The sequence below is a fragment of the Anolis carolinensis genome, chromosome 3 (assembly GCF_035594765.1).
Source record: "Anolis carolinensis isolate JA03-04 chromosome 3, rAnoCar3.1.pri, whole genome shotgun sequence".
NCBI classification, from domain to species: Eukaryota; Metazoa; Chordata; class Lepidosauria; order Squamata; family Dactyloidae; genus Anolis; species Anolis carolinensis.
Genome location: NC_085843.1, coordinates 70,608,292 through 70,619,000, shown reverse-complemented (window position 1 = coordinate 70,619,000; position 10,709 = coordinate 70,608,292). Strand labels below are relative to the sequence as shown.

Genomic DNA, 10,709 nt, shown 5'->3' with positions numbered 1-10,709 from the left:
ACTGTTTCTTGCTGTTCCCCTCGCCCTCTGGCCGCGCACGCGGAATCACTGAAAGAAGTGGGACACCTTGGCCTTTACCACTTCTCAAAATTGTCTTCTTTTACTGTACCATTGCCTTGTGCGGGTGTAGTCGAGAGCATGTGATGATAATCTTACGCAGAGTAAGAAGTAGAGAATCAATCCACTCAGAATCTCTTTTGCTATTAAAAACAATTACTTAATAATGCCTTCATGTTTCCTTTGGAATCAACATTTCTGCTTTGTTTCTACATTGAATTACTTTCTACTACATTACACACTATATCTTTCATAATTGTACTTCCTCAAGTTTACTTAAACTGTATGTATACCAACTGAAGTCATTTCCCTCTATCCAGGTCATCTGCAGGAGAACTTTAATAACCCCTGAAGAACACACTAGTCTTACCTGCAGTGGAACTGCATGGAAACATGTGCCTAACATCAGAGCCTTAAAACCTTCCTCCTCCAAAAAGCATTATAGGTCTGTGTGGTCGTTTGTAGCCTATTTAAGAATAGCTTGACAGGCCAATAGTATTTCGCACTGTATAGTTTTTTAACTGTCAAACTACCTCCTCTTCAGTCCTCGGACTCGAGCCGTGTTTTTACACCACTGTTTTTTAAGCTGGTAATGCTGTATGCTGACTGTGACTTCAGTTATATCTTATGTCTTATTGACCCAACATGAACACAGAAGAGTCTCACTGATCAAAGCCAAACGGGCCTACCACTGCTGAAATAAGTAAATTTCTTGGATTGGACTTGTTGAAGAAAAGCATATAACACATCATATCAGGTTATTATTATCCAAATAAAGCACCATAAATGCATGTTATACAACCAAGGAGACATAAGAAGTCGTTCTATATGCTGAAATGATATGTTGCTATTGCTTACTTTATGAATTTAGCTGCAAAATATCACAATATAATGGAATCATTGACTACAGAAATGGCTAGATTTTTCAAGAGGCTAGACGGTTTGCTGTTATGGAGTGTATCTTTGTGTCATGGGTTGTGGTGTGTGGGCGTGGGGCCGGCCAACGGTGGCCGGCCCCCCGGGTCTGATGGGCTTGGGCCCACATTTTGAAAGCAGACGTGAAGAAAGCATGCCCTTCCCCCTCTGGGTTCAGCGGTGTGGGCGTGGGGCCGGCCAACGGTGGCCGGCCCCCCGGGTCTGATGGGCTTGGGCCCACATTTTGAAAGCAGACGTGAAGAAAGCATGCCCTTCCCCCTCTGGGTTCAGCGGTGTGGGCGTGGGGCCGGCCAACGGTGGCCGGCCCCCCGGGTCTGAGGGGCTTGGGCCCACATTTTGCAAGCAGACGTGAAGAAAGCATGCCCTTCCCCCTGTGGGTTCAGCGGTGTGGGCGTGGGGCCGGCCAACGGTGGCCGGCCCCCCGGGTCTGAGGGGCTTGGGCCCACATTTTGCAAGCAGACGTGAAGAAAGCCTGCCCTTCCCCGTGGGTTGCGGCGTGTGGGCGTGGGGCCGGCCAACGGTGGCCGGCCCCCCGGGTCTGAGGGGCTTGGGCCCACATTTTGCAAGCAGACGTGAAGAAAGCCTGCCCTTCCCCGTGGGTTGCGGCGTGTGGGCGTGGGGCCGGCCAACGGTGGCCGGCCCCCCGGGTCTGAGGGGCTTGGGCCCACATTTCCTTTTTTTTGTTCTTCTCTCTCTTTCTCTGGGAAGGGTGCCGGCCAACGGTGGCCGGCCTAGTATTTTAAAGTGTGGGCCTTTTTGGCGGTGGCTTTTTCTGTCTTTTCTTTGGTCTTTGCTGCCTCTCGGCCTACGTGGCCGAGTTTCCCCCGATGCACCGCCTCTCTCTTCTCTCTCGGCTGTCGTTCTTTACCCCTTTATGCGAGTTTGCACCGAAGCCTCCTTTGGGGCGGTGTCCTCTGGTTTTTTTTCTCTCTCTCTCTCTCAGGGATGCGTGCCGGCAAACAGTGGCCGGCCCGGCTTAATGTATGGGCCTTGTCGCCTGTGGCTTTTTTCTTTCTTTTCTTTTCTTTTCTTTTCTTTTTGCTGCCTCTCGGCCTACGTGGCCGAGTTTCCCCCGATGCACCGCCTCTCTCTTCTCTCTCGGCTGTCGTTCTTTACCCCTTTATGCGAGTTTGCACCGAAGCCTCCTTTGGGGCGGCGGCCCCTCTTTCTTCCTGTCTGGGAATCGTGCCGGCCAACGGTGGCCGGCCTAGTATTTTATAGTGTGGGCCTTTTTGGCGGTGGCTTTTTCTGTCTTTTCTTTGGTCTTTGCTGCCTCTCGGCCTACGTGGCCGAGTTTCCCCGATGTACCGCCTCTCTCTTCTCTCGCCGGCTGTCGTTCTTTAGCCCTTTATGCGATTTTGCACAGAAGCCTCCTTTGGGGCGGTGTCCTCTGGTTTTTTTTCTCTCTCTCTCTCTCAGGGATGCGTGCCGGCAAACAGTGGCCGGCCCGGCTTAATGTATGGGCCTTGTCGCCTGTGGCTTTTTTCTTTCTTTTCTTTTCTTTTCTTTTCTTTTTGCTGCCTCTCGGCCTACGTGGCCGAGTTTCCCCCGATGCACCGCCTCTCTCTTCTCTCTCGGCTGTCGTTCTTTACCCCTTTATGCGAGTTTGCACCGAAGCCTCCTTTGGGGCGGCGGCCCCTCTTTCTTCCTGTCTGGGAATCGTGCCGGCCAACGGTGGCCGGCCTAGTATTTTATAGTGTGGGCCTTTTTGGCGGTGGCTTTTTCTGTCTTTTCTTTGGTCTTTGCTGCCTCTCGGCCTACGTGGCCGAGTTTCCCCGATGTACCGCCTCTCTCTTCTCTCGCCGGCTGTCGTTCTTTAGCCCTTTATGCGATTTTGCACAGAAGCCTCCTTTGGGGCGGTGTCCTCTGGTTTTTTTTCTCTCTCTCTCTCTCAGGGATGCGTGCCGGCAAACAGTGGCCGGCCCGGCTTAATGTATGGGCCTTGTCGCCTGTGGCTTTTTTCTTTCTTTTCTTTTCTTTTCTTTTCTTTTTGCTGCCTCTCGGCCTACGTGGTCGGGTTTCCCACGATGCACCGCCTCTCTCTTCTCTCGCCGGCTGTCGTTCTTTACCCCTTTATGCGATTTTGCACAGAAGCCTCCTTTGGGGTGGCGGCCCCTCTTTCTTCCTCACAGGGAAGCGTGCCGGCCAACGATGGCCGGCCTAGTATTTCAGTGTGTGGGCCTTGCCGGATGTGGCTTATTCTTTCTTTTCTTTTATTTTCATGAAATCAGCGGGGGAGGATGGGCGGGTTGTGTTTCCACAGAACACCACTCAAAGAAACAGTTAGCGGTATCCTATACTGTTCTAAATTGCTCGACAACAAAATGATAGAATCATAGAAACATGGCACCAAACATCATATAATCATATAGCTAGAAGAGACCATCCAGTCCAACGCCATTCTGCCATGCAAAAACAATATACAGTAGAGTCTCACTTATCCAACACTCGCTTATCCAATGTTCTGGATTATCCAACTTATTTTTGTAGTCAATGTTTTCAATATATTGTGATATTTTGTTGCTAAATTCGTAATTACTACGTAATATTACTGCGTATTGAACTACCTTTTCTGTCTAATTTGCTGTTAAACAAGATTTTTTGGGGCTTAATTTGTAAAATAACCTAATTTGCTGTTCAAAAGGCTTTTCCTTAATGTCTCCTTATCATCCAACATATTTGCTTATCCAACGTTCTGCTGGCCCGTTAATGTTGGATAAGCGAGACTCTACTGTATCCAGAAATATCTGATGCTGTAACCGATATATCATTTACCGTCCCGGAATACTAGCCAGATGGCCCATGAATGGTCACAAAAGTCATAGAAATATGGTCACAGAAGTCATTGAATAATAGAAACATGGTCCCTAAAGTCATAGACTCAAAGAACCAAGTAACAGAATCATCCCAAAAGTCCTAGAATCCTAAAATGATAGAATCATAGAGTCATGGCGCCAAACATCATAGAATCATAAAGGTAGAAGAGACCATCCAGTCCAATGCTATTCTGCCATGCAAAAGCAATATAACACTCTTGCAGGCTTCATCATTACTGGATCCGTCCTTCAGGACTTTGGCAAACGTTGGATGTGCAATGTTGCTATTTCATCCAAGGCAGAAATTCAACTCATTCTTGGATGGACAAACAGAACCACAACTGCTAACGTTCCCTTAAGGCAGTGTTTCTCAACCTGTGGATCTCCAGGTGTTTTTACCTACAAGTCCCAGAAATCCCAGCCATTTTACCAGCTGTTAGGATTTCTGGGAGTTGAAGGCCAAAACATCTGGGGACCCACAAGTCGAGAACCACTGCCTCAAGGGAGAAACTGTGGCATTACCTCCGAAGTTAAAAAATTGGAAAAACCAAACTCTTCCTTGAAAAGCTGTGATTGTCTAGACATGTGGGGGTTAAATCTAGGGCAAAGGAGGGTAAAAATAGATGGGAGGGTCCAATGTGAAAGGTTTGGAACCCCTCCCCTTATATATAAAACAAAGACTCCGCCTCCAATATGTGGCATTCAGTGTGTGTCCACACCAGGGTAGAATTGGCACCATGCTCTCCAGATCAGCCATGCACGTGCCACATTATGCCCCTTCCATGTTCAGGGAGTTTGACAGATGGAAGGGCTATCTGAGCCTTGCGAAAGTGGTTACGGAGATCATCGCGGAACGCAAGAAGGTCCCATTTCCATCTCAGAGTTGGGACACAATGGAGTACGACATGCAGCTAGTCCTCAACGAGGACAACTTTGAAACAGCATCACAATGGGTTAATGGAAGCAGTTCCAGCAGCAAGAGCTCCAAAGGTAGTGCCAATGGCCAGGCTTCCCAAAACAAGGAGATTTGCAATTTCTGCAAACACAACGGGGAATCCAAGCAGGTCTATTCGTCCCACCGGCTGAAGGGGATGGACGGCACCGTGGAGTGCCCCATCTTGCGCAAATACACCTGTCCGCTCTGCGGTGCCACGGGCGAAAAGGCCCATACTTTAAAATACTGCCCACTGAGCCAAGGGAAGAGGTCGCTGTATCGCAAGTGCGGACGTAACTCGGCTGGACGCAAGGTGAGGAGATAAGAAGATCAGGAGAAGACCGAAGCATTTATTCTTAGTTTTAGTTTGACTTTGTAAAAGAACAACATTTGATTTCGAGCATCATTAACACTCTTTACATTTCCTCCCACTTTGTTTCAGGTTTGGAGAATGGAAGCCCAATTCTCTTAGACTACATTTGTGAGTCCAGAAATGTTTTTTTATGTATATTGTTGCCTTATTTCACATTTGTTGTACCTAGGTTAATTATATTGTGTTTCTTTTAGATGTGTCAGTTGCCTAGTGTGATGACTCATGGGCCCTGCAGTCCTATTCCTGACAGTATTGTGGCAGATGAGGAGGAAAATATGGAGTTTTCCCCAGATTTCCGGTCGGAGTCAGAGCCTTGGCAGCTGCCTGAAGTTCTAGTCCAAGAACCAATTAAACCTGACCTTGGTGGGAACTCTCCCCCTTATGGGAGAAAACAGGCTTACACGACTGATAGAGGATCGAGAGAAAAATTTAGAAGTAGTGCTCGCCTTGCTGCCAAATATGCCACTGATTAGAAGTATTTCCCCTGAGAAAATACGGGGAGTCTTGCACCTGCAAGCTGGTTTCCTTCGCTCCCTGTTCTCTAGGGAAAGTGATTGTTGTTTGGGGAAACGAGACCCAATATAGGGAAATTGCGCGAAGGATTCCTTGCGGAGTCAATTCGTCAGCTCCTGGAGAGAGGTCATGTGTGTGTGGACTTCGAATCCTGTTCCTTGCCTCCTGAATCTAGTTCCAAGCCTTGTCCTCGTCTCACGGATTTACCACAGATCTTGTTCCATGCTTCAAGTTGCTTTGCCTTTAGCCACAGCTCCAGCCACGTTCCAAGTAACTTTCAGCCTTGTGTCAAGCTTCATTGGATTCAAGACTTTTTCTGTTTTCCCAACGCTTTGCTTGGCAAAGCGTGTGTTGCGGTTATTGGATTATAATCTTTGGACTCTAATATTTCATATTGGACAATAATCTGCTGGACTATATTTGGCCTCATTTGAAAGGTCTGCTTCTGAACTTTATTCTACACTTGTTTTTATTGACTTTATATATTCCTTTAATAAAGATATTAGATAGAATCTGGCCTCAGTGTATGGTTATTGGTGCCCAGCAGCCTAGATCCTGACACCTTGTATCATGCTTTTTTATACATATAATCATGTTTTTTACATATGTAATATCACGTTCCTTTGACATCTGTAATTGCCTTATATCATATTTTATATTGTGTTTTATATATGCAGTTACTTTACATGTTTCTTTTATGTATGGATGTATAATTTTTACATGTTTAATTATATTATTTGCAACTATAATTGCCTAATATCATGCTTCTTTTATATATGCAATGACATCATGTTTATTTAACGTATATAAGTGCCTTATATCATGTCCGGGTTATCATGTGTGTCTCCAGAGGGATGCAGCCCTATCCTTTGCAGGGAAAATATAGAAATATCTTCTAAATGGCTACTGTCTAGAATTTTGTTTTGTAAAGAAAGGAAAAGTTTATATGCTATTGGAAAGAAAGATACTATTTTATGTTTAAATTTTGGAAAGGAATAGAATTGGTTATTATTACTGTGGTCTAACCTTCAATTGTTTGCAAGTTGTTCTAAAGTTTGGATCGTAGAGTTTAATAAACAGAGTTTATGGTTTTGGCATCAAAACTGTTCATGTTGTGCTTAAATGGGATTGAATTTTCTTTAATTTGTGGCCCATAATAGGCTGGTTATAAGCCTGATCTGGAAGGCAGCCAAGGCAAAGACCATTGAGCTGCTGAACTTGCAGACTGAAAGGTCCCAGGTTCAAATCCCAGGAGCAGAGTGAGCGCCCGCTGTTAGCTCCAGCTTCTGCCAACCTAGCAGCTTGAAAACATGCCAATGTGAGTAGATGAATAGGTACCGCTGTGGGGGGAAGGTAATGGCACTCCATGTAGTCATGCCGACCACATGACCTTGGAGGTGTCTATGGACAACACTGGCTCTTGGGCTTAGAAATGGAGGTGAGCACAACCCCCAGAGTCAGACATGACTGAACTTAACGTCAAGGGATACCTTTACACACACACATATGCAGGGACTACACCAATTTAACAAAGTTTCAGCCACAAAAACAAAGTTTCTAAAGTAGAGCAATGACTTTCACAGTAAAGACAACCCAATTTAACAGGAAATAAGACTTTCAAACCAGGAACAGATTTCTGCAATTATTAAAAAATGGTTTATTATAAAAGCTATGAAAATTTGCCAAAAATCAGAGGATAAGGGAAACGTTCCACATTTTGGTGAGCTATCAGTGTTAAATGTGTTCTACCACTGTACCAAGTTTGAAGAAGATCACTCAAAAAATGAGGGCGGGAGAGCCCCCTAAGTCCCCCCCCCCCTTCGGGCTGTTTTTGGGCCACCGCGCATGCGCGTCCGCCATTAACGAATTAATTTAGAAAATAACGAATTTTCGTTAATTTCGAAAAATTTTGGGGGCCAAATTCGTTATTAGCAACAAAAACGAAAAACTGCCCCCTCTAGTTTTGAAACGAGTTTAGAATCAAATTTTTCATGGATCGATCAAGCCTATTAGTTATAGATGAGTCTGGCTCTATTCCATGTTATGTTTGCATGGGTCATTTATAAGTCTTTTTTAGCCTAGGCTAATATGCAAATTTCTAATAATTTTAGTATCATTGAAACACATTTGTTTTAAAATGTTTTTAATGGAATCATGAGGCAGAAGGAGAACCATGACGGTATGTCGTCCAATTAGTGGCAAATATGTGGAAACCCACAGCTAAAATATTCCTGACATGTTGTTTAAAGTTACTTCTGTTTTAATTTATTGTTCTCAAAGTAAATATTTCTAACAATTTCTTTCTTTCAAACCCTCCATTTCTAGATATGTTTTATCTCAAAAATAATATATTTTTGAATGTACTGACATTTATAGAGAGTGAATGTGAGAATGACTAAGGCCAGTATTCTTTCCACTTTGACAGGTCAGAAACAAATATTAATTCTTTCATTGACATCAGCATATGACTTTAAGTACAAGAAGGTTAGTGTATAAATTATGGTTATGCAGAATTTCACAACCCCAGTTACTAGCAGATCTGACTAAATTTTATGCAGCCTCACAGGTTTGTATGATAATAATACTGGACAATTTGTGGCTACTCTCCAATGCATAAAGGTTTATGCTTGATGGATGAGAACATTTATGATTCCATTCTGCTTTTCATTTGTATTATTCCACTCTCTCTTTTTTTTAAAAAACCCTTCTAAAATAAGGCATAGTTAATGGATGGAAGAAAAAACTCATGAAGCCTTAATGTTTCAGATAATAAAGTAAACCTGTTCTCTCAGAAATCTTTGACCTTAAATATCTCTACATTCCAAAATATGTATTCTAATTTTCACTGCTTAGTACCACCATTTAAAGGTATTTTACAAATCATATGAAAAAAGTTCTAGCATGATTTTAGTGCATTTATTTTTTGCCTCTTCTATATGTCAACAATATAACTAATAAGAATAGGGACATGGCCTGATTGGGTTTTTTCTCCTGCAAACCAAATGTCTTAAAAAGTAATTTTTCATGAATAAATTTTCACATTTCATTGAACACCTCGTGATATTGATGAGAACAAACACAATTTGATTGCTGCCTTGCATAAAATGAAAAAATACTATAGTGTTTTCTAAACTCTGCATTCCTTTCTGAAATTATAGCTTCATTGACAGTCAATTCTATATTGCTCTATCATGGAATACTCTGGTTGAAATTATGTCAAATAAATAGCACACTTTAGGAGCTGGTAAGATAATTCATGCAGAGAAACAATAACAATGCAATATTTAGGTTAGCAAAATGAGGGTCACTGAAATTAGGAAAGTGACCATCTTAACAAAAAAAATCATACTTTTCTGAATAGTTGTTAAATAAGCATGCTTATACAATGTAAGAATTATATAATCTTCTTCTTCATTCACACAGTTGTTTCCGACTCTTCGTGACCTCCTGGACCAGTCCATGCCAGAGTTCCTTGTTGGCCATCGCTGCCCCCAGTTCCTTCAAGGTCAAGCCAGTCACATCCATCCATCTTGTTCTTGGTCGGCCTCTCTTCCTTTTTCCTTCCATTTTCCCCAGTATCATGATCTTCTCCAAACTTTCCTGTCTTCTCATGATGTGGCCAAAATACTTCATCTTTGCCTCTAATATCCTTCCCTCCAGTGAGCAGCCGGGCATTATTTCCTGCAAGATGGACTGGTTGGATCTTCTTGCAGCCCAAGGCACTCTCAGGATTTTCCTCCAGCAGCAAAGTTCAAAAGCAACTATCTTCCTTTGCTCAACCTTCCTTATGGTCCAGCTCTCATATCCATAGGTTGAATAACATTGCTTTAACTATGATACATCTCAAAAAGATACATCTCAAAAACAAAAGGAAATGGATGGCAACAGCAAAAATCAAAATAATTGCCACTAATGGACCAATGGCTATTGACAGTAACAGATATAATGAAAATCGACATAATAATTCAGGAAGTAACTCAAGGCATGCAAGAAGAAAAAGCAATGGACTGGTCAGCATGGATATGTCTTATGAAACAAGGAAAAATGAATTGGACAGAAGAGATTACCTAATGAAACCAAATATGTTCCCCACAGGAAGAGATATGAAGAGGGGATAGTGGCAAAGTAATAATGGGAAAATATGATAATAGAAACATCCATGGAGAAGATTGGAAGTAAATTCTACTTTTTTCTCTCCCCCCCCCCTTTTTCTCCTTTTTCTTTACCTGCTATTTTTTGCACCTTTTATCACCTTTTTTTTTTTTTTTTTACTTTTCTTCAATTTTTACTACTTCATTTTTGGAGTACACCCAACTCTTTTTCCCTTTCCCTAATTTTAATATAGAATAAAACACTATTTTGCTTCTTCAATAAAAATTATATTTAAAAAAATGTTTTTGTACCATGGTGAGACTATCACACAATCCCAGATCAGTTACAATAATGGAGTGGAGTGGAATGTAGTTGAAATTGAGTGTGTCCAGAATGTGCAACTTAAACCACCATTTTACATATGCTAGTGGACACTCTGAGTTTTAACATGATAAAATGAAGGACTGAGCTGTCATTTTAAATGAGCATTTGTTGGTACAATTGAGCTTATTTCCAGGTAAATCTGCATGGGATTGCTGTCTAAATGCTTTTTCTGTCAAATATAATCAGCCAATTTGCAACAAGGAGTCCCCTGAGCATGTTTGACTGCAAAGGCCATTATCCCTTCCCCTACAATGGAATTACAATGGAATTCCATAGCTGTTGAACACCACAAAATAAATACCTAATAAATTATTTTCTGGATTTTCTAAAATAAGAATAGCTCAATTGTCTGAACATAAATCCAACAAAACATACAAATGTAGTGGATGAGAACAATGCATCCATCGAATTTAAGTTCACCAGTGTAAAAATGTTTCAAAAGTAAGATACTACAGCATGAAAATACGCCTAATTGCAACTTTTGCTTTTAATGATTCAGTTATCCCAGCAATTGTTTTCTTAAAAGTCTGATTAAATGGATGGAGCACTCCTGCATTTATTTAAAATGTTCTAAAAATACATAGTAATAAAATTTATTTTATAT

At 42.3% G+C, this 10,709-nt stretch overlaps 1 protein-coding gene across 1 annotated transcript; it reads left to right on the top strand.

The window, feature by feature from the left end:
- The first annotated feature begins 4,255 nt into the window (after positions 1 to 4,255).
- Positions 4,256 to 6,778, top strand: LOC134297445 (nanos homolog 2-like). Its single transcript, XM_062975026.1, has one exon. The coding sequence runs from the start codon at positions 4,433 to 4,435 to the stop codon at positions 5,066 to 5,068; it is 636 nt and encodes a 211-aa protein (XP_062831096.1). The 5' UTR covers positions 4,256 to 4,432; the 3' UTR covers positions 5,069 to 6,778.
- The last annotated feature ends 3,931 nt before the right edge of the window (positions 6,779 to 10,709 follow it).

Bases quoted from the DNA above. Each gene is read 5' to 3' on its own strand.
- LOC134297445 (XM_062975026.1), top strand. From the start codon at position 4,433: ATGGGAGGGTCCAATGTGAAAGGTTTGGAACCCCTCCCCTTATATATA.